The following is a 23,502-nucleotide window of genomic DNA, read 5'->3' as shown; positions in this document are numbered from 1 at the left end:
CCGTCGACACAGCAGCCGCAAAGGCGTTCTTGTTTGTGTACTATGAAGAAAGATGGAAGGATGAAAAAGAAAGTGCGATTTGCGGAGGATGTAAATTAAGGATGGTGATCGAAAAGGATGGAGAAGAGAGCTCGAATTAATTTGTTTCTAATTGTGCAATGGAGGAAAATATTAATTTTGTTGGAGCAAGAAACCAACAACTTGTAGAGTTTACATGTTAATTAATCCTTTTTAATTATTAATTAATTTGATAATTGTATTCTTTTATGTGGTTAATTATGAAACATATTGCTTGGTAACGTTCTTTGTGTTGATATAATCGTCTAGCTTTCTCATATATTTATTCATCTCATAATTTTTAGAGTATTGTTTCTAGCTACACCTTAAATTAAGTTATAAGAGCTGTATGGAACATTTTTCATATATTTATAGACATAATTTGTCTTCTAAGAGCACCTCCAATGGTGTTTGACGGAAAGCTTTTTTGGAAGAAAAAAGTTTTTAATGACTTGATACCATTTAAGTCAATGACTTTTTTTTATTAAAAGTTTAACAATCTTCAAGTCTTTGAAGAAAAACTTTTTTTTGGAAGTCACACACAAAAAAAGCTTTAGAAAAAACTTTTGCCATTGGAGTCAATGATTTTTTCTTATTTTAAATTAATAGAGATAAAAAACTTTTAAAAGTTTTTGCTTATTGGACATGCTTTAAGGAAAAGAAGAAAAAATACAAACTAAGAATAGAAGGTACAATATTGGTGTAATATCATACACTTCAGTGTGTGTACGTACATCGTAAACATCTGTAGTCCCCACCTAACTCAAGGTACTTTAGTACGCTTTTCTTATTCGAGCCATTCGAACTTCGTTTTACACTCATAAGTACGCATTACGTCATTATGTATAATTGTATTATACATGTTTATCGACTCGTTATTTTTTACTTGACTCGAACATGAATTTTTGATTCGTTATTTGTACGAGTTCGACAACTATGTGTATATAGGTCTCATACTTGGACCATTCGAAGTGAGGCGTCATTGTGTGCTTTTTCTGTGTGAAACCCCCCTGATCGCCCCCCAAACCTCCCTCGGAACGTTCTCGTAAAAAAAATGTTTCTCCTAGCTTGAAAAGGCTTCCAAATGATGTGTCTCCTAACCCTTTTCACTAAAATAACTCACTTCATACACCCTTTGTTTAATTTTTCTTTTTAATATTATTAATATATATAAATTTAATTAAAAGTATTAAATTAGAAAAAATGATAGTCCTATAAAGGACTTCTAATAGAAGCCTCGCAAAAAGTAAAGAACATCTCTTGATGAATGGACTGACACAGCTTTCAATGGAAGTCTCACTCCGCATAGTCTTATAAAAAGAGTCTGCTTTTTAAAAACGTTGTTTAGTTTAAAAATTTATGTAAATAAAAACATTATATATATAATTCGATATCTTTATATATGTTGTATTTTTTCACAAACCGGTCGTTTGACCGACCAAAGCGCAATCATAGTGTCGCAGTTTTGCCGAATCCCAACATTTCACCAAGTTTGAGTGTTCTTTTGACTTCTTGTTTTTTTAGGTTATACGTATATATAGATTACTCAATTTCGTTAAATCTCAACTGTTGGCCAAAAAGATAGTATGTTTTTTAGCACTAAATCTGATTACTCATTTAGGAAATGCTAGATTAATTATTATTATTGTTCTTATTATTTTTGAAACAAATAATGAGTTGCACGAGTTGCATTCTTAGAAAACTTTCATAAAGAAGAATTACAAAATTTGTTGTTTTATTTCTTTCGAAAGTTGATAACCGCATGGCCCCCGCCACCATTTCCCCATTCCATGCTTGCCACAAATTAACTTAACGCCATATATATGTACCTTAGCCTGTGACTACTACTAACATGGCATGTCTCATTGTCTCTTTTATTTATCGTTCCTGTTCATCAACATTTTATGAATATATTTGAATCTTGTATACAAATTTGGCCGGAAAACACTCTTGTCGTTACATATTGGCATTTCAGTTTTACTATATTTTCCGAATGTAATGACGTTATACGCGTGATATGAACAGCAACTACCAATACATAACATGTCTCTTTTTTGTTTCCACTTTACTTTTAACATATATAATGGAGACAATATAAGCTAGTCAAATCTATAGTAAAAGAAAATGTACAAGACTTTTTATGGACCAACTATTTTCCATGTGAATTATTATTAAATCTAATCCGAACCGTTAAAAAAAAAGTTACTGTTAAATTATTTGATGATGAATTGATGGTGATGGATATATTTTGCTTTTCGGGTACGAAGCATGGCGCTATTTATGAAATGACACTTCGATTTTTATTTTTTATTTTAAATTTCTATTTTTTGGTTGTATGCATGTCCCTTTTTTATTCCTGACGTCAAACCCAATCCATGTAAGAATCTGACTTTTGTGTAAATAATTGTGTTATGCTTTTTAGTAACTTTCTCTATACATGTAGCCTTCTACTTATACAAGTTTTCTTATGATTCAATTTTAAATACTATTTTTTTTTATTTTTTTTTTGTGTATATTCTATTTTGTAATGTGTATAACTGTATATAGTGTATGTTTCCACACAATAATGTTGAAGATTTATGAATTACAAAGTTTTGACTTCCAAAGAAAGCTAGGTTTGTTGTTAATCCCAATCAGCCCGATAAAACGTCTATATTTTATCAGGCGAGTAAAATTAAGCTAACTCAACGGCTCGTTTAGATAGTTTCCCTTTTGACTCCGTTGGGTGTTGAACTTCGCCGGGGAGCCTCTAATTAGTCTTTTTTTTTAGTCGGGTGTTGAACGACCTGTTTATAAGGGAAGTGATATTAATACCACAAATAATGATTAATTTATCACATTTTACAACGTTTATAGCATACTGTAAAAGTCAGTAAAACACATATGTGGTAAATACATCAATTGTTTTGATACGAATATCACTTCCCTGTTTATAAAGAAAATTTTTTCCCTGGATAAATCATGTTCTCTTCCTTTGGCTTTGTGTGGGTTTCGACTTTGTAATACTTAAACTTGAGGGGAAGAGTTTTAATCAACTGAACGCCAAGATATTTTGTATTAATTTATGTGAAGGATCTGGGGTATGGACTTTTTTGGGCAAATAATACAATCTGCATTGATTCATGAATTTAGCTATGGTTAACAGCTTGAGACACAAGGTATAGTATTTCAACACTTTGGGACATCATTGAATGCACTATTCCAACTCTAGTTTGACCAACAAACCCCACAAAAAATTCTTCAACGATAACATACAAAAAACAAACTAATGGTATATTGTTTTTATACATATGCCCCGATAACAAGGATAATGTTGTCAATTTCAAGATACAATTGGTTCAAGATTTAACAAAAAAAATTAGTCAGCTCAATGTGTAGTGCAACATTTTCCCAAAAACAGTAGAAATATTGAGTGGGAAAAGAATTTGAGTTAAATTTAATTGGGCACAGAATTGAAAGAAGCCAAATTCACATTTAGGAATTAAACCTGTCCCTTCTTCTCCATACATTTATTTGACTTTCTGTCAAAAATGTTATCTTTAAATTTTTTGTTCATTTCCTAGCCCAAATAGTAACACAATCCCCTGAAGATTTCCATATTTTCCCTTTTTTAAGCACCATTTAACATCCACAGTTTCCGTAATAGTACTGCATGCACGGCAAAAAGCCTAATAAATTTTTTCTCATAGGTCCCCTTCATCTTCTCCTTTACTCTTCTTCCATATCTATTTGTATTATTATATCTATATAACTGTTAATGCATCAAAAAACCCTGTAAGTAAATATATTGATGGCACCTGCAAGGACCTACCTACTACTTAGTTTCAGGGTGGTTGTTACTGCAGCCCTCATTCTTATCTTTTCTACAGTAGTCTCACATTCCATTCCAGGTAACCAAAAAAATAGACAGCCTTACTTAAATCCCATTTGTAATCATGATATTTACAAGCTGAATTTTTTTTTGCTGATTATATCTATATTTATAGGTTATGATGGTGATCAAGGCGTGAGACAGAACAAGAGAGTAATAGGATCAAGGCCACCAGGGTGTGTGAACAAGTGTGTGAATTGTAGGCCATGTCAGGCGACTTTGGTTATTCCTCCACATCCAAAGATGATTAATTACAGGGCTCAGTCTCATTGGGAAGATAATTACTATCTTCTTTCCTGGAAATGCAAATGTGGTGACAAACTCTTTCAACCTTAATTCATCATACTGTATTATTATTATTATTATTATTATTATTAGTCGAGTATTAATTACTCTATTGTGTTACATAATAACTACTACTACTATTTGGCAGAGGAAACCTTAGATTCAGGCAATAACTATTTATGTGATTATATGTCTCCTAGTCTGATCAAGTTGAGTATCTACTTTGGTGTTATTTTGTTTTAGTATTAATTGATTGCAAAGTCTTTGTGACATATATAAATGGCTTTGTATATTTATTCAAAATGTCAACTTATAGTCTATTTACAAATTGTAACTTGAAAACAAAAATATATATATATATATATATATAAAAAATCAATATTTCTTTAACGTTGTGTACCTTCTTCTGCAAATCTTGGCTATATTAAAAGAATGAAACCCAGAACAATATTCAACAAAATGCTCCAAAAACTAGATTTAGATGCAGATGGATCACTTTGGATCGGTCTAGTCCATCCGACGTCATCCTGGACTTGAGCCTGAGTTGCTACGCTTTGCAACATAGTTGTTGCGACTATAGCTAAAACAATCATCATGCTTACATATGACTGCCCCATTTCTCTGTGCAGTGTGTGCTTCTAAGGTTGATTGTTGTGGGAACCGTTAATATGAGTGTAGAATTGGGGAGAACTATATATACAAAGTTTAGTCAGGGGAATTGATTGAATGCTGACTGATCCCTTTCCTTGGGTGATTGAGTTTTGATTATTCCATTCCTTAGGCAGTTGCTTTTTTAATATTGATCAAATTTTGGACGTTTCAAAATGGATGGGTTGTGCGGGTGGGCAACAGATATCGGTAGAAATTGGTCTTTTGCTGCTAGCCAAAACAGATCATTATCAGCATGAATCAAAATTTTACACTTTTGTCAACTTCCAACCCGTAAACCCACCCGATTTGTTTGGCACGTTATATTTTTACCTAAGTTTGTTTTTTACCGTTAAATGACACATTCATAGATAAATGGGTTGAAATCGCTACCTCTGAGTAATTACATTTCTTAGGTCTCTTGCTTGCTCAAGACAACTCTTGATGCATATTGAAAAGTTAGTGTGTATTTTGAATCGAAGAGAAGACAGATATGAACAGAAAACTTGTATTCAAGAAAGACTGCCATATTGTACATCAATGTTTGTATATCCCAAATAAAATTTTCCACCCTACAAATTTACATGACCGTGCTTTTTTTACGAGGCTTCTTCAGTCTCCCGAACTGCTTGAGTTGTCACAATGATATGATCAGCACCAGGGCTGCAGCAGATATCAAGTACATGAACTGCATAGAGCCAATTCCCTGCAGAAACAAAAGACAACAGACCAAACCGGCATAAATATAGGTCCTGTTACCAAAAAAGGTGACGAGTGATTATGAGTCGATGAACATACTTTTGAGAAGAAAATGGATGTTGATGAAGATGGTACAAGTCCCGTGAACCCAATATTATAAGAAATGCTCCCATCTGCTTTAAAAAGCCCGAAATTTCTCTCAGAAGTCGGCCCAGGCTTTAGATTCTCATTAAACATAGCAAACACGTATGCCTTGACTACCTGTTTTGGTCTATAAGGAGTACCCTTCTTTTTAAGGAGCCGTTTGCGTAAGTTCATATTGTAGGTCCGTGCGTTGCTAAGAGTTGCTGCTGCTTCATTAGGGTCACCACGTGATGCCCAGCCCGTTTCTGATACTATGACCTCCATCTTCTCGAACCCGGCTTTCTCCAAAGCAGCATAGGATGCGTCAATTTGAGCCTCGAACATGTTGTCATAATGAAGTTTAGTTTTTTCATCATAGATCCCAGGGTTCTTTTTAAAGAGGGCATAGTTAAGATCAATATGTTCAGGATCACTAATGTAAGCTAGAAAGGGGTAAGTGTTTATGTAAAATGGTGATTTAGTTTGGGAGAAGAATTCTAGCAATGGTTTCATGTAAGGTATAACAGATTCCTTGAACTCGCCTGCTGATGGTGGGTATGAAGTTGCAAAAACAGCAGCCGAGTGTGGACTTGAGACTTCAACTTTGTCTGATAGACGAAGCCGAACTAATGCATTATGCACATTTTTGACAGCCGGAAGCAAAACCTCCCAAAGTTCTTGATTACCACCCCCTAAAATCTCGTTTCCAACTGCAATGCCAACAATTCGAGTCCCAGGGACAAAAGGCTCAACATTTTCTTTAACCCAATCAATTGCCCGGTCTTCACTCATGCTTATATCTCTCAAGAACTCATTGCCTAGCCCGATCATTATCTCTATACCCGACCCTTTAAAAGCCTTGAGAACTTCATGATCTGCATCAAAGATTCTGGTGTTCATGATCTTAGATGCCTTCATCAGGGTCACAACGCTTTCAGGACGTGGAATGTTGTCAGCTATCCGTCCATAATTTACTCCATACGTGCCCGTGAATGCACTTGATATCACAACTGCCAGCATACAAAAACAAGAGAGAAAAAACATCAAAAATGTGTTTTTATCATAATAGAAAAAAACTGATAAAAAAAACAGACTAAAGAAGATCCGCGCTTACAATTAGCATAGATGGTCAAGAACCAGAAGACAAACCCGTTATTCGAGCCCATGTCAATGAATAAAGGATGTTGATGTTAGTAGATATGTAAGGAATAGGGAATGGAGACTTGTTGCTTGGGATGCTTCTTGCTTAGGAATCCCATTAGAGTTGCTAATGCAAGATTCCCATGATGAATGAAAGCCAAATTATAGGTTTTGGGTTAACTCATTTTCAAGATCATCCAATACAAAGATCCCAACCTTTTCAACTCTTTCCCCATCTCTAAAGGTTACCTTTCCTTTTAAAACATGTAAATCAAAAAAAACTCATCTTTCCCCAATAACCTAAAAGGGAAAAACTTCACCCAAATTACTCATGATCTTAATGTCTATATTTTGCCCATTATACTCACACCGTTGACATTTATTTTGACCATTAGACAAAGATCAAACAAGAACGGTGTGGATTGTTTTTTATCCAGTTTGATGGTCCTAAGTAGCAGTGACAATCATGTCGTCTTCACATCAACGTGCCCAAACCCAAACCCGGCCCGTTTAATAGTATCAGAAATGTAAACCCAAACTTAACCCACTCAACATACATTTTAGTCGTGTATAACCCATGCCAAATTAAAACTTACATGCTCAAATTTATACTGTATAAGTTGAAATTTTTTCTTTTTTGATCACGCAATAAGTAGTATAACCCAATCACAAAAAAAACATAAATTACTTTAAAGATTCACGTTAAATATTAAGATAAAATAATATAAAACATACAAGCAATCAACTGTCAAGTGAATTTTGAACAAAATTGCAACGAGTTGGCAGGTTGTAAACAGGTTACATAGGTAACCCAAACTCTACCGATATGCTAAACGTGATAGTCATTACTTTCTTTCGTGTCAAAAGTTGACACCCCTAGCGTTTATATTTGGACAGAAGAGACATGTCTTTCATATGGACATACATGTGACTTGTTAAGGAACAGGGAATTAGGTTTTGTACCAGATTTGTTGATCCATTTTGTGTTAAAATTGGTAATAGACAGAAAACTTAGTCATTTATAAACTCAAACTCTCCTAGCAGCATTACAGAACAAACAAATCCAACTTTGGTCGGTCTGGAAATCCAGAGTATATGCATCCTAATTACTATTACTAGTGTTACAACAATTTTTTGGTGTGTAGAATTAGAAATCAATACAAACCCGAGCTCACCCGAAGGATTAAAAAGCATGTCCTCATGTTGTCACTAGTTGGGGCAAAAGTACAAAGCTAGCTGGTCATACTCTAATACAACATTGTTCAAAAAGCTACTAATACGCACCATAGTACATAAGGGACATCCTAATCGAGTATTGACTGAAAACCTAATACATGAATTAAGGTTAGCCAGGATGCAACTTGACCAAATACATTATACTCGGCCGCCACAAGGCAAACCGCATATAATCATGGGCAGCTCACCTTGGAGACCGTTTGGGCCTTCTCACTAGTTTCAGCATTTTCCTTCACATCCCCGTCATCTAGTTTCGTCACTTTCACCTCAACCTCCAGCTTAACTTTAGCATCACTCTGCTGCACTTGTTTCAGCAATGTTGCTACCTCACCCAACGCTTTTTGCTCAGATCCATCATTTGTAGCAGCAGCATCAATACTTCGTTTCTCATTGCCTTTAGTTTCAGATACATCAGCTTTTCTAGATTGCTCAGTCTTTTTTATGCCTTGATCTTGCTTACATCCTTCAGTTGCTGTCAAATTTGATCCCATCTTCTCTTGATTAACATCGGGGTGCATTTTTCCCTCCTCCGGAACTTCAGTGCCATCTGCTTGTTTATCATTATACATAACCTCAGCATCTTGCATCTCGATATCCTTAATACCTTGTTGGGCCGACCTGTCTACAGATTGTGCATCTTTCATTTCTATCTCTCTGGTACCAGTGCTTTCTACAGTTCCGACATTTTCATCTTTTGTTTCAGCCGTGTCAGCAACAGGTATATCCTTGACGACTTCTGTTTCTTTTACATTGCTAATCATAGTATTCGTCGATGCACGCTTACGTTTGTTACTATACTCAGCGCTGTTCTTGGAGGATGGAGGTGTTGGTTTCAGAGTCGCATCTTTCCTAGTATCGGGATATTTACTTGGCCAGTCATTGAGTTCGTATTCTGTTCCCTGCTTTTGCAAGAATGGTCGGAAATTTCATGAAAACTATACAACTTACATGCATTTTGATTTATAAGTTGCACGCTGCAAATTTCCATCTAGGGAAAAGCCTAAAAGTATGATCTAGATTAAACATCTACACATCATCTCACTATTTGTTCATATTTTCTGTTGCAACTAAAAAAATTAGCTAGCCCAAAAGACGAGTCCAACAACAAATCACAGAAATGCCATGGTAAAAAAAAAAATTCAAAATGTACTTGTAGAAAACATATCATGAAAGGGGAAAGTGAAATGAGACGTCCCACACCCAATTTGTATAGAAAAAACCCTCGTATCTAATAGGGGGTCATCTATTTTTTTATTTATAAAAAGTATTAGAAAAAATTAATTAGGATGTGGGGGCTTACATTTTCACCTAAATAACCCCACACAATTAATTAGGATGTGGGGGCTTAAATATTCACCTAAACATGTACAAACATATACCAGTCAATTTGATAGATGATCATATAATACAAATAACCAGCCCGTTTTAAAAAATCCAGTTTGAAAAATACATGTTTTAAAGTAGTACGAGTATAATTTTTGTTCATTATTTGACCAAATGTTAGAAAATTATTTGAATGTAACAGACTTCGATATAGGCAAAATAATAAAAGTTTTTGTGTCGTGTCTAATAATTAAGAACGTTATAAATTATCAATGTTTATTTTAAATAGAAATATGAAATGATACGAACTAACATAAAAATAAGTCAGTTGAAAACGAGGGCCTATTTTCATTAGCAGTACATGTTATTTACATTAATAACATGTACGTCTATAATGGGAAAAAAAAAAAGGAAGAAGAAATGTAAAACAAATAAACTAATAGTTAGATAGAGAGATAGAAAGAGATACCAAAGCTTGTTCATCATTTGGTGGGGGATCAGAACTCGCCATCTCTCTTTACAGATTTTTAGGAACTTGGACAATCTATAATAATATACACATACAGAAACAAAATTTAATCAATGAATAATGTTAATGTTAATCTCTATATAGTATGGCTTAAATAGAATATATATAATCATAAGAGTATACTTGCAAGATATTGCGCGCAGCGTCACAGCCGGACCTTTACAAGAGAATATGTTACAGTATAATTAAAATGCATGGATCGATCGGTGAGGCGGTCAAAGTTAACTAGATCTATACCCGGTCATTGACCGGGTTAGAAACGTGTATATATATATATATATAAATTGAAGTCTTTCTTTCTTTCTATATGTCTCAACCGAAAATCCCACACAACAAAACTTATTTACATTTGACAGAAGGATTTTTATATGAAGAGTACTTTAAGCTTTTTCTTTTCTTTTTATTGGTCTTCAAGTCTAACATCATTTTAATTTCATTAGCTATGTAAATTATTATATTTAAATTGAAATTGTAAATACATGATATTTATATAACATTTAAAAGTTACCATGTTCAACAAAAAATTGACTTTTAATTTTAAAGGCTAAGATTGTTTTGTGTTTTTAAATGGTCTAGATTAAAGCTTGAATTTATTTTTTTCTCTATGTAGCATGAGCCACCCGGTTGGTGACCGGGTTACCAAGTAATTTAAAAGTTTTTACCCAAAAAAATAATAATTTATTATGAAATTAAGCATGATGTTAAAATAAATTTTAAATATTATACATTTTTTATATAAATAATACATATAGTCGGTTGAATATATATATATATATATATTATCAATACTTCACCGGAAAAATGGGTTAGGGTTGTGATATTTAAACCCGGAAATCCGCCAACTTTGTTTTTTGTGTCGGTTTAACCTTTTGGGTTAGTAAGTCAACCCGACAACCCATAAATATTTAAATTTTATACGATATGAACTCATTTGATTCAACAACCTACAACTTATTTGACTTAAACTTAAACATAAAAGCAAACCTCACTTTTTACACAATCGATGACCAAATAAAAAGGTTTACATATGTTCAACCTGCCAACCCACATTACTCAAAACAATCCATTTGATCCAAAAACCAGTCAATTTGATATGTCAACAAAAAATAACTCATTTGTCCTAAAACAACTCGTTTGACGTGTCAACCCATGTATTAATCGGGTGATTGGGTCGACTCAACTTTGTTAGGTTTAGAAACTCTTCAACCTTTCAACCCGATCCTCTTAACCTGGAGGATCGGGTCATAGAGAAAACCTATCTTTTATACTATTTTATTTTATCTTGACTTGGAGGCAAAACTCTTTTTTTTACAAAAACCTTTTACACATTTTTATATCTTTTTTTATAAAAAAAAAGTTTTTAGAACACACTATTAGAGATGTTTTAAGGTTCGTTAAAATTTAGCAGTTTTAGAAACCTTAAGTACCTATTTAGTTTTTCACCGAATGACAACCATAAAAATGTTAACTAATGTGCAGCGTTATTTTTTTATGTATAAAAATGTTCATCTATATATGACATTGGTGGGAGATAGTCCAATATGCTTTACATATACATATGCATGTTATAACTTTTTCATGTTTTCATGCACTTTTTTATTATATGTCTATTTTTTGTGATAAAAATTAGTATTTGTCTAATTATTGTGGTGTAAATTTTGAATTTATTTTATTTTAAATAACGCATTATATGTACCATTGAATTAATAAGTATAATGTTAATATTAATGTTCAAAAAAAATAAATATATTGTCAATATTACATATGTATGTCACCGGGAAGTTTTTTTTAGATGGTTTCATGAGATTTCATTGCTTGCAAGTTTACTTTAAGTTTTGTTTTTCTTTTTATAAATAAATAATCTTTCTTTTAAAACTCATCATTCATTGAAAATGTAATTTCTTCCTTCAAGTCAGATGTCTTCATTCAAATCAAATGCGATTTTTTTTCCACTATTTGAAGTGATTGGTGTCTTCAAATCCTATAAAAAAACATAAAAACTGAATATTAGTTAACATTACGTAATTATGTAGAGTAATGTAACATACAAAGAGCATATGCATGTTGACATTTTGCATGACATGAAATGCTATGAATATGAAGAAAACATGAAGAGATATATATGAATGTAAAAGACGTTACTTTTTTCATCATCTTATTTGAAAATTATAATTGTATTGAAATGAAAAAAAGATAATTGTACTATATATAATGGTATAATAAAATCTTCTTAACATTTATAAGGATTTATTATTAATTTTAAATTTTGACTTTTCCTTATATATGTTGTACAAAACACCACTTTAGGCAATATTATGGTGTAATATTTTTGTTTCTAAATAAATGTGGACAAGTACTGGTAATTCGAAATTCGAAAGAGGTGTGATATAGTCAATGGTTTAGTACAAAATAGCTGTCAAATTATATATACCCCATTTCTTATTGATAGTTTGACTTTTTAGTTTGAATAATTTGACTTTTAATTTAAAGGGTTAAGATTAAATTTAATTGTGAATTTGAATGATTAAGATTACTTTGGTCAACTTATTTTTTTCTTTTGGCTATAGTAGCCATATATATATATATATATATATATATATATATATATATATATATATATATATATATAATTATCCATACAAACAAATGGTAAATTCCGTGTTACACGTGTTTATCAGTCGTTGCTGCTTCATGTCCAGATGTTAGTTTAGCTAAAGCCTATTTAATTTGGTGACTTCCATAAACCTATACCTAGATTCTTTTCAATTCTCTTTTTACTGAAAAATAGTATCCTTGCCATATTACGGATAATGTTGGTCCAATGTTAAAGATAACTTTAAGCGTTATTGAGTTGTCACATCATATCTTTAAAAATCCTTATACATCTTTATAAATTTTTCAAATTAAATCTTATAATTTTATCTCCAATCATACATATACATCCTTACATATCCTTATATATCCTTTGACTCCAACTAGAAACAAAAATATATTAAGTAAAGACATGCCCTTAAGTAAAAGCATCCTTCAAAAAATCTTTAGTTTTAAACAAGTTTCAACGACAAAGGATATCCAAAGATACCTAAGAACATCCAAAGGTATCCTCATTGGAAATGGCTTAATAACAGTGGGGTGATGGTAACAACCGACAACAAGTGGTGACAGTAACAACTGGTGATTACGATGTTGTTGGCATTGCACGTATTGTAAGTGATCAAAATACTAATGAATATTGCAAATTATTAATTCATTAAACCTATTTTTAATAAATCATATTATTAGCTTTTAAGTGGGCGTATATCAAATATATTTTAAAAAGATTAGAAATATAGAAAACTAAGTTTTGCCATGTGCGTTGCACGAGATAACATAAATTTTTAACTAATAATTCAACTAACACTCAATATAAAAAAAATTTGTAGTCGAAGAACGAACATAAATTTTTATAGAATGAAGTAAAATGTCAACAAATAACAAAATAATAAACATTATTACAATGAAACATTATAGATCTCAGGATAGACTCTTCATTTTTTTCATTCTCCATCATCCCCTATACAAATAATGAATATTTTATGTTCTCTCCCCACTTATAAGGAGACAAAAAAAAATAAAGAAAAAGATAAAACTAATAAGGTGAGAAGGTGAGTAAGAAACCGTACACCACCATCACCACTTTACTACCCAGCCCATAGATGCCTATAGGGTGGGTGGGGTTCCAACCGGTCATCAGTCGATCACCACCTTGCCTCCTTACGTACTACTTTCACCCTCAAAGAACTAAACATAAAGTATATAGAAACATAAATTCAACTTAATTTAAAACTATATTTTTCACAGTGACTCGTTATGTAACAAAAACAACTAAAAGTCATAGTGGTTAACAACTTAAAAGCCAAAAGGTGATACATTATAAATTACATGTTTTATATATACATTTATAAACAAATTTAACCATCTCACTCTTTTATATAGTAAAGTTGTTTGGGAGGTTACACACTTTTATGTGTTTACATACATTCTAATAACATTTTCTTTTAGATAATCAATCTTTTTTAGATAACATGTAATAACTTGAATCAAACGGTAATAAACCGACTATTACACAAAGTACAATAAATAGAGCACCAACAACTATCATCTTAATAATTTACAAATAGTATCATATTTTGCTAAAAAAATGTTGTAATGGAAGAGGCGGGATGTAATTGGGGAATGCAAATGGACATTTTAGACAGACTCGTCAAATTTGATTACTCATTATTAAAAATTGGATGATACTTATAATATTAATGATTTTTTATAGACACCCCTTGTTGATACACAGAGAATAAATCTGATTATAAAATTAAACATAAACTTATAATATAATTAAACAAAATATATATTTCTTAATTTATAATTGCTCAACTATTAAACAATTATATAGGAGATATAAGAATCTAATCACTTATTCATTATAATATAAATATTAACAAATTAGAATGTGAGAGATTTTATATCCAAGCCTAGACACATAACAACCACACATTTCACTTTTCTCATAAATTTATAATTAATATTATTGTGGTGAGTAGTTATTAACAATTATAAACTAAGGAAACAATAATATATTAAACTTGATTGTAATAACATCACCCTTACTTTTTTTTTTATGTTCCAAATAATCTAAAGTTTATATTTTTACAATATATCTGTATTGAAAAATAAAAATAAATATATATAAAAAAAATTATATCTCAAAAGATAGTATATTAAAAAAAATTAAGAATCCTGATTGAAATAGACAATATCTTTAAAATATGAAAACTATTGTAAATTTGGAATATGTCATTAATATATATTTATGATGAATTCTTATTAATCAATTTATTTCATAATATATATCAATATTAAATATTGGTAAAAAACTATTGCCATATATTTCTTTCATATATATTAGATGTCGTCTAATTATATAAATAATATTTTTAATAAGTTTCGTGTGATTTTAAACGGAGTATCTATTATGTTCTATAAAATATAAACAAAAAATCTAATTAGATCAAGTGGTTTATGTTTCACATTAAAAGTTAGAGGTTGTGTGTTCTAATCATGCTTATTACTTTTTAATAGTTATTTATTTAAAATTAATAAAAACTATGTGGCTAATTGACTGGATGATGATTTGTCAAGTTTTGGTAGATAAATGACGTGAGAACGCCACGTAGGAAAAAGATGATGTGGCGATTAAAGAAGTATGCCACGTATGCGCTTTGAGATAGAGAATTATATATACATAGAGATAGAGATGTTTACTATCATATTAAATCTAAACGTTAAAGAAATTAATAAAATTACTTACAGTTAGACCCTTTTTAAATTAGTTGGTAGGAACATAACCTGCGTTGTGGAACCTCAATGTTGTGTGAATGTTTGTTGTTGATGTAGTGTCAAAAAGCAAAAGCGATTCAATGGAACATCAACAATATAATTAAGGAAAAATCTCATATGTATCCAATATTAACACCTTAATAATATGTATGTCTAATTAAAACTAATAACTTCATATTTACTCAACTTTAAAATATAAAAACCAGTCATCATATATATGTTTATTCATAAAATCTACCATATTTGAGGAACTATTAGGAGAACCAAATGGGGGCTTTCTAGCGCAGACTCATTTAAGACAACATAACTTAGATTCCCTGTTGCGAGCAAATGATCCATACTTTTAAAATATATATATATATTTCTTCGAAAATTTGTCTATGTACGTAAAAAGTATTTATTATATTATATTATTAAGGGTAATATTAAAACCATGCTTAATTAAAATTGCCATGAAAATTATATGTATTATTTTAATTGAAAAATGTGAAATGTAAAAACCAAAAAAAAAAAAAAAAAGTGAAAAACAAGATACATAAAGTAGATAGAAAAGACGAGAAAGGCCTCATTTTCTTCTTGAAATCAAACAACATTCCCATACCGGATCCTTGAAGCCGAACAACAGGTGTTGCTGCCAGACAATGCCAACTCCATACCCCATGCTTTTATATGAGATTAGCTTTTCATATTATCGATCCATAAAGCGATCCATGAATACCGGTGGTTTGGTTTTTGTTGGTTGAAAGTTTTTTTCATGTCTTGGGTCACTGTAATTGACACGAGTTTTTTTATTCCTTTTATGTTCCTCACAGTTAATGTTTCGAAAAGAGTCTCGAGTTTTAGTTGTCTTGTATAATTACTCTAGACTGGTATTGTAATTATATTTTCCGGACAACTAGTATCTTGCTAGTTTAATATACATTAATTTTTGAAGTTAAAAAAAAAATCCATAAAATAAATAATATTACAAAGATCAAAAAGTACTAAATTACAAAAAGGTCTTTATTTCTTAGAATAAAGAATATTAAAAAGATTAAGGTTCTATCCTTGATAATAGTGTAGTTTAGAATTATTTAGTATACTTATACTTAAATCTAAAAGAAAAAATGAAAATGAATTGAGGATTCTTTAATAGTTTTTAAAATTTGAACAAATAAATGCAAATTAATTGATAACTATTTAAATTTTTGAAAATGTTTGGAAAATATATCTGTGAAAAATGATAGATCTTTTTGTGCGTGAATTTTTGGAAGTAGTAAGTCAAACTTTATGGCAAAAGAAATTAGCACAATAGGTAGATGTATTTTTGTTTTTCTCAGAAGTCTTTAAGCTATCTCCAATGTTAAGGACGACTTGAATTGTCATATCATATACTTATAAATCCTTATACATTTTTACAAATCTTTTAAATCTTATAATTTTATCTCCAACCATACAAACATCCTTACATATGCTTACATATCCACATAAAACAAAAAATATATCAGATAAATACAAGTAAGGGCATGCCCTTAAGTAAGGGCATCATTCAAAAAATCTTTAATTTTAAACAAACTTCAACGGGAAAGGATATTCAAGGACACCTAAGGGCATCCCATTGGAGATAGCGACAAATCTATGTCCTTAAATTACATACATGATTTCACTATTATATGATAAAGTGCAGGGCCGGTCTTAAAGGTGGACAAAGTGGGCGACGGGCCGAGACCCTTTTTTTAGGAGGTCCGATTTTTTTTTTTAATGTTATATATATAGGTTTTAGGTAAAATAAAACAAGTATTAAAGTAAAACAGATCAAACAATATGTTTCTCTTCACTCAAAATAATCGTGGATAATAAAAATCACCGTGCATCAATTGCTTCGTAAATCTTCATATTTCAATTTAATCATGATCTAAAGGTCAAGATTTTGTCTTATTTGTTTTTACTTTAATACTTGTTTTATAATACATAACCCCTGTATATATAATATAAAATTAAAACTTTTACCGTCTTATAAGGGTGGGGGGGAGTCTAAGCAGTCATAATAATCGAAGTCAAGCGGTGCTCTCATTCTGTCAATGTGATCACAAATTGTCCTTGTCTTTACCTTTCTTTTAATTTGCAAGTGATATTTTTCTCTTTGTTTTTATTTTATGTAGATAACAATTAATTGAAAACTTTTATTTTATGATTCTGCATTTTTTTTAGTTTTTTGAAGAATAACTTTTACTATGTTTATTGATATAACATTTATCGTCGTTTTTAAAGATTAGCTAAAATAATATAAACTCGTTGTTCAAAATATATATATATATATAACATAATTTGTTGCGCTTAGCCTATGGATCCTTTTTTAACGCTCGGTCAACACCTATAAATCTTCAGAGCGGCCCCGATAAAGTGTTTTTAAAAAAAAGCCCACTTAGAAAATATTTACCCCGCGCTTCGCTGCGGGAGTAAATAGACGTGTTTAGTACGAAGCAATTTGAAATGTTGATTAAGGTTATAACAAAAGGTAACTATTTGTTACTACTATATTGAAGATAATATGAATGTAAGAGTTTTCTCATTTAAACTTATTGTAAAAGAATCTCATCTCTATTTTAAGCCATATATATTAGGATTAGTTTATTGGATAGTATTTTTTCTCTTAAAGGTAAAACTATAATTTAATCTTTAACATGAAATAACAATATAACAAAAAGTGTAAGTTATGCTAGGATCATTAGATAGAAAGGTCTATTTAGCTTAACTAATATATTGAAGTTTTAAAAAGTAAATCAATACTAATTTTATGAGAAAACATTAGGTAGTTACACAACATAAAACCAAGCTTATGTTAAAAGTATATCATGTAATTATAAATAGAAAAAAAAAGAAAAGAAAAGGAAATAAAAAAAGATAAGTTTTGAAGTTTGGTCGATCTTACACGTGTGTTGTGAATTTGCTATCTTATACTCCATCCGTCTCATATTAAGTGTCTAATTTTGACTTTTTGAGTCTTTTTCTTTCAACTTTCACCGCAAATATTTTTGTTTGTGGTATATAACACTTGATATAACATATATGAATTGATTGAGTTTTACATGTACTTTTCATTGATATAACTTTTATCAACTAATACATAACACAAACAAAGATATTTACAGTCAAAGTTAAAAGAAAAAGACTTGACTAGTCAAAATTGGACAACTAAATTGGGACGGAGGGAGTATGACACTACTCAATTTACTTTTCTTTTTTTTTTCACTTTTTAATAGTTTGTAAAACTGTGGGCCGGCATTGGTTTTATATCTTGAAATGTCAACTTTCTCTATTTTACTCTATCATCACTTTTATCCTCTTTCTCTACTGCTAAATAGTTGTTCTTTTTCTCCGTACTCCACCTCAAGTCCTCGATCGAACACCTTTTTTCCGCTAAACTTTTTTTTTTTATTGTATGTGTTAGTTTCATGAGTGTTGACGTCAACATGCAAATGAAACGGATCGTGGGCAACAATCTGGTTTAGATCCGAGTGAAGACATAAAAAAATTAAAGAAAGCTAGATCCAGATATTCTCCCAGCTGTCGTCTTTTTGGTCCAATCTATGGTTCCTTCGTTGCCGTGGCTGACGGTCACAACAATGAATATGGCAGGTGTTGAAGATTATATCGGATGTTTATTATGTTTTTGGACTTCAGTTCTAAAAGGTGATGTAACATCTGGATGTCAAAGATGAAGGCCACACATAAGAAGGTTACATTACAAAATCGACGGTTTTCCGGTAATGTTACAGACAGTTGCTGCCACGTGCCGCCTTGTCGGTGGTGGTTAAAAAAGAGGTTGTATGTGCATCTGTTCATGCTTTATAAGGTGTACTTTATGCATAAATGTTTATACAGTTAGCTATGGTAAATTGTGTTGTGCAATAGAATTTGGTTGTACGATGCGCAGGTGAAGGTATACTTTTAGAATGTGAATGTCGACCAATTTATATTTTATTTGGTTACAAACCGTGCAATAGAAGTTGTAGTTTGCGCAGTAGCTACAGTCGTCAAGTGAATGAAACACGTGGCTACCAATATTATAAAGTTGTGTGTCGTGCAGTGAGTATTTGTACATGAAGCTTAAGCAAGAGTAATAATTAGGAACAGTAAAAATGACTCACAAACCAAAGTTGCAAATTAAAATATATATAATGTCAGAAAATTTAATTAAACTTGAAACCAACTTCCTTTAATTTTCACCCGCTATACATTCGGCTACACGGCTCTTTTAATTTTTTTGCATGCTGACGTGCAATAGTCGACTTTTGTGATCACTTGAATGCCAAGAATAATATGTACATTTAATTCAACAAACTCTCTTAAATGCCAAGCAAATTACATCAAAATATACGTACATCCCATATATATAAACAAACCCAAGGTAGCTAGCTAGCTAGCTAAGCTAATCATCTCCGGGGAGACAATATGGAAAACCAATCGGTCGAACCACAGGGCGCCGGACCCAATCAAAATGAACCGCCAAAAGACCCTTATCACATTACATACATGATCCACTTTCTACTTGGTGCGGGATATCTGGTTCCATGGAATTCCTTCATCACAGCCGTTGATTACTTTGAAGACCTTTATCCATCAAAACACATTAGCAAGGTGTTTTCGGTTGCATATATGGTGGCTGCTATGACTGTTCTTCTAATCTTGACATGTTGGTCTAGCAAGATGAAGTTGCCCGGGTTAAAAAAGAGGATGAATTTGGGCTATGGTTTGTTTGTATTGGCACTAATGGTTGCACCGGTGACTGATTGGGTCGATCAAACGAGCGGGTTCATTAGACAAGGCTCCAATGTGGCATTTGTGGTTCTTGTTTTGATGGTTGCGGTTACTGGCTTTGCTGAAGGGCTAACTGGTGGAAGCTTGATTGGTGCTACTGGAAAATTGCCTGATCGGTATATGCAGGCTGTTGTGGCTGGCAATGCTTCTGCAGGTATATATATATTGCTTATATATATTGTTTAGACTACTATAAAGTTATACTCCTCCGTCCCGTCCCATCAAAAGTGTCCTAAGTTGAATTTTCAAAGTATTTTTTTTTGCAACTTTGACTTAAATTATATTTTTGTACGTTATATAATACTTGATGAAAGTTATACGGATGTAAACATATGTAAAACTTTATTAATTCATATAACTTTTATTAATTATTATACAACAAAAATAAAAATATCCAAGATCAAAGTTGCCAAAAATTGACTTGGAAAATTTAAAAGTAGAAATTTAATAAGACAGAGATCTAACAAAAGAGTTTCTGTTGTAAAGTTATTTTAGCTATATAGAATACATTGATTCCTTGGAGCCTTTTGCTAAAGTATTAGTATTAGTAATATACGAGTATATAAAATCATAAATCTTACAAGTCTAATATACATTTTATAAAAAAATCTGTATTCTGTATATACTATGCAGGGGTTTTGGTATGCATGTTGAGGATCATAACCAAGGCTTCACTTCCTCACTCAAGAAAAGGCCTTCGAACAAGCACACACATCTACTTCTTCACAAGCACCCTCATCGAACTCCTTTGCGTCCTGTTCTTCAACCTTATTCACAAATTACCAACAATTCGACATTACACCACTAAAACTGCTCACACAAACAACAACTTTAGTACCACATTCAAACCTAAAAAAACTGGTCATGTCTTGAAGAATCTGAAATGGCTAGCAACCTCGATGGTCGTAATCTACATAGTGACCCTATCGATATTCCCTGGTTATCTAAGCGAGAATGTCAAATCATCACATTTTGGGGATTGGTATCCTGTGTTCTTGATAACAGCTTTCAATATTGGTGACTTTTCGGGCAAGTGTTTGACAGCGGTTTATGTGGTTAAAAAGAGTAGATGGGTGGTATGGGCGTGTATTGCAAGGTTGTTGTTTTATCCCCTTTTCATGGGTTGCGTTTTTGGACCCAAGTGGTTGCGAAGTGAGGTTCCAGTGTCACTTTTGACGCTGTTGTTGGGAGTTAGCAATGGGTATTTAACTAGCGTGCTGATGATTGTGGCCCCTAAATCTGTCTCAGTCGAGGAATCAAACATTGCTGGAATTGTAATGAGTTTGTTTTTGGCAATTGGGTTGGTGATTGGTTCTGCTCTGGGTTGGTTGTGGAACATAAAAACATAGAAATATTATGTTACATGTTGAGAAATGTATCAAGTTCGTGCCGAACCAGTCATATATATATATGCATATCCGTATTTTGGGTCGAATATCACCTAGTCGATCCCATGAGGGATTGTTGACCAAAACTCTTGACTACTATTAAGTTGTGAAAAGGCAGATTTTCATTTTACGCATAATTAGCCATCAGATCAAACCTAACTATATTTAGGCCAGTCCACTCATTAAAGTTGAAACACAAATTATCAATTAAAATTGACATATAATGGTTCATTTCATCTGTATTGTAATGATATATCATTAGGTAGATGTCTTCAATTTATTTTGTGTACGGCAACAACAATCATTGATGGCCAAGATAGTCATTTCCCAAATCTAAAGAACACCAAAGCATTGGAATGATACCAATCGTGAGCAATGGGTCATTCGTTTCTCTAAAAAAAAATTCCAACTCGTACTTACCCTGGTCTTTCGCTCGCTCATACCACGTGCGCCAACACCAAGGGGGAACGAGGTTGTGTTTTGAGCATTAATCAAGCAAAATGTCACAAAAATATCTAACCAAAAAGGCCATGGAGTCTGCAACATCTAATTAGATATTTTCAGACATAAATATGACACTACCTTTTCAAGTACCATCAGATTATTATTATTATTATTATTACACAAACACTCGCGTCCATGTCACATTGCACTATAGAACTTCATACAAAAATAACCATGGTTATAAACGTAACATCGATAAGTCTATTCTATTACAGAAAGTCTTATTGAGTATTCCTACCATCGATCAGTACATCAACATCTGGGCGGCATATATCGTTGGGTTTATGAAGCTGCAGTTTAGACTAACAACCCGTGTGAAGAACGTGTTAACAATACATCTTCCTCCTCCTCCTCCTCATCATTCTGATCAGTGTCCCATAAAAATCGAGCATAAGTAGCCAAAACATAACTGGTAACACATTATATGTGCATAATTAGTCTAAAATGCAAAACACAGTTCAACTTTTCATACAATTTAGTTTATGATCACATATATATATATATGATAAAATACCAGTCATTTGGATCGGTTTCCACTGCTTGATTGAAGTAGGAATCGGCACGATTAGCATCCTTATGAAGCTCCCAAATCAAATCAGCATAGAGTGACAAAACATGCCCGTCATTTGGATTTGCAAGAATTGCTCTTTCATAGTACTCTTCAGCCTTCTTGTGATCGCATCGAACCTGAAATTACAAATTGATTCATCAATCATTAAATTTAGAACAAATATATACTGTATTTTTTTTTACTAGAATTTATATTTTATATGTGTATGTATATATATACAGACTTCTTTCAAGAATTTGGCGTAGTTTGCTAGCAACAAAACATTTCCGGGATTTGCTTCTATCAGCTGCTGGTAATATAAATCGGTGTCATGATGTTGTCCACCATCAGAGCCACCACCAGATCCATGGCCACCGCCAATGCATACTCTGCCACCATTGCCACCGCAGCCACCACTGGCAGCAGTCTGCAGGACCTTATTAGTAACTTCATTGCCATCGTGTTTCTTGTGAGTAATTGTGTGCGGGGTGTAATTAGTTTTGTTGTTGGCTGTGAACAACGGTTGTGAGGAGGAGGAGGAGGGAGATTTCAGTCGGTGGTTGTCATGATCAGTGGTGGCGGTGATCAAAGAGAAGGACGGGGTTCGGGTTAGGGGTGATGATTGTTTGGTTGGGTAAGATTGGAATAAGATAGGTGTTGAGTTGCATCTCAACATAGATGAAAGTTAAGGAGAGGAGGGGAGATCACAGTGAGGTGGAACTCGGAAACTTATTGGAGGAGTACTTAATAAGATATTTATATAATCAACGAAATAATTAGCCAAATAATTTATGGGAAAAAGCTAGAAGCATAGATTTTAAATCCGTGTTAAATATACGGGTTTTATAACATTAATAATATAATAATTAATACATAAAAATAAAATACTTATATATTAAATATAAAAATATACTTAAAAAAGAATCTTATTTTAATCTATACTAAAAAAAGTAACTGACATCACATTAATTGACCA

At 32.1% G+C, this 23,502-nt stretch overlaps 4 protein-coding genes across 5 annotated transcripts; 2 read left to right on the top strand and 2 right to left on the bottom strand.

Annotated features, from left to right (window-relative positions):
* Window positions 1-3,538: 3,538 nt before the first annotated feature.
* On the top strand, window positions 3,539-4,485 carry LOC122590222 (EPIDERMAL PATTERNING FACTOR-like protein 8). Its single transcript, XM_043762556.1, has 2 exons — window positions 3,539-3,947; window positions 4,044-4,485. Exons 1-2 carry the CDS (start codon window positions 3,848-3,850, stop codon window positions 4,262-4,264), a joined length of 321 nt encoding a protein of 106 aa, XP_043618491.1. The 5' UTR covers window positions 3,539-3,847; the 3' UTR covers window positions 4,265-4,485.
* Window positions 4,486-5,353: 868 nt separating this feature from the next.
* On the bottom strand, window positions 5,354-6,918 carry LOC122590221 (glucan endo-1,3-beta-glucosidase 11-like). Its single transcript, XM_043762555.1, has 3 exons — window positions 6,798-6,918; window positions 5,660-6,693; window positions 5,354-5,567 (listed from the first exon to the last, which is right to left on the bottom strand). The coding sequence occupies exons 1-3, from the start codon at window positions 6,847-6,849 to the stop codon at window positions 5,499-5,501; spliced, it is 1,155 nt and encodes a 384-aa protein (XP_043618490.1). The 5' UTR covers window positions 6,850-6,918; the 3' UTR covers window positions 5,354-5,498.
* A 12,771-nt stretch (window positions 6,919-19,689) lies between these two features.
* Window positions 19,690-21,491, top strand: LOC122590250 (equilibrative nucleotide transporter 8-like). The gene is made up of 2 exons (XM_043762580.1): window positions 19,690-20,238; window positions 20,718-21,491. The coding sequence occupies exons 1-2, from the start codon at window positions 19,719-19,721 to the stop codon at window positions 21,431-21,433; spliced, it is 1,236 nt and encodes a 411-aa protein (XP_043618515.1). The 5' UTR covers window positions 19,690-19,718; the 3' UTR covers window positions 21,434-21,491.
* Window positions 21,492-22,055: 564 nt separating this feature from the next.
* On the bottom strand, window positions 22,056-23,249 carry LOC122589625. 2 transcript variants are annotated; one of them, XM_043761933.1, is made up of 3 exons: window positions 22,771-23,249; window positions 22,491-22,663; window positions 22,056-22,385 (listed from the first exon to the last, which is right to left on the bottom strand). In XM_043761933.1, exons 1-3 carry the CDS (start codon window positions 23,200-23,202, stop codon window positions 22,274-22,276), a joined length of 717 nt encoding a protein of 238 aa, XP_043617868.1. In that variant the 5' UTR covers window positions 23,203-23,249; the 3' UTR covers window positions 22,056-22,273. The 2 variants fall into 2 exon arrangements, with proteins under 2 accessions (XP_043617868.1, XP_043617869.1); XM_043761934.1 differs by having other exon boundaries at window positions 22,056-22,339.
* Between the last annotated feature and the right edge of the window lie 253 nt (window positions 23,250-23,502).

The sequence above is a fragment of the Erigeron canadensis genome, chromosome 2, assembly GCF_010389155.1.
Source record: "Erigeron canadensis isolate Cc75 chromosome 2, C_canadensis_v1, whole genome shotgun sequence".
Lineage (NCBI taxonomy): Eukaryota > Viridiplantae > Streptophyta > Magnoliopsida > Asterales > Asteraceae > Erigeron > Erigeron canadensis.
The sequence above is the reverse complement of the archived record's forward strand: the minus strand, read 5'-3'. Positions and strand labels throughout refer to the sequence as shown.

What these genes read in the sequence shown, in the direction of transcription:
- LOC122590222 (XM_043762556.1), top strand. Translation starts at nt 3,848, where the DNA reads ATGGCACCTGCAAGGACCTACCTACTACTTAGTTTCAGGGTGGTTGTT. An exon ending in AGTCTCACATTCCATTCCAG is followed by an intron (nt 3,948 to 4,043) that starts GTAACCAAAAAA and finishes CTATATTTATAG; the next exon opens with GTTATGATGGTGATCAAGGC.
- LOC122590221 (XM_043762555.1), bottom strand. Translation starts at nt 6,849, where the DNA reads ATGGGCTCGAATAACGGGTTTGTCTTCTGGTTCTTGACCATCTATGCT. An exon ending in CTTGACCATCTATGCTAATT is followed by an intron (nt 6,694 to 6,797) that starts GTAAGCGCGGAT and finishes GTATGCTGGCAG; the next exon opens with TTGTGATATCAAGTGCATTC. An exon ending in CATCCATTTTCTTCTCAAAA is followed by an intron (nt 5,568 to 5,659) that starts GTATGTTCATCG and finishes TTGTTTCTGCAG; the next exon opens with GGAATTGGCTCTATGCAGTT.
- LOC122590250 (XM_043762580.1), top strand. Translation starts at nt 19,719, where the DNA reads ATGGAAAACCAATCGGTCGAACCACAGGGCGCCGGACCCAATCAAAAT. An exon ending in GGCTGGCAATGCTTCTGCAG is followed by an intron (nt 20,239 to 20,717) that starts GTATATATATAT and finishes TATACTATGCAG; the next exon opens with GGGTTTTGGTATGCATGTTG.
- LOC122589625 (XM_043761933.1), bottom strand. Translation starts at nt 23,202, where the DNA reads ATGTTGAGATGCAACTCAACACCTATCTTATTCCAATCTTACCCAACC. An exon ending in ACGCCAAATTCTTGAAAGAA is followed by an intron (nt 22,664 to 22,770) that starts GTCTGTATATAT and finishes TTGTAATTTCAG; the next exon opens with GTTCGATGCGATCACAAGAA. An exon ending in GAAACCGATCCAAATGACTG is followed by an intron (nt 22,386 to 22,490) that starts GTATTTTATCAT and finishes ATGTGTTACCAG; the next exon opens with TTATGTTTTGGCTACTTATG.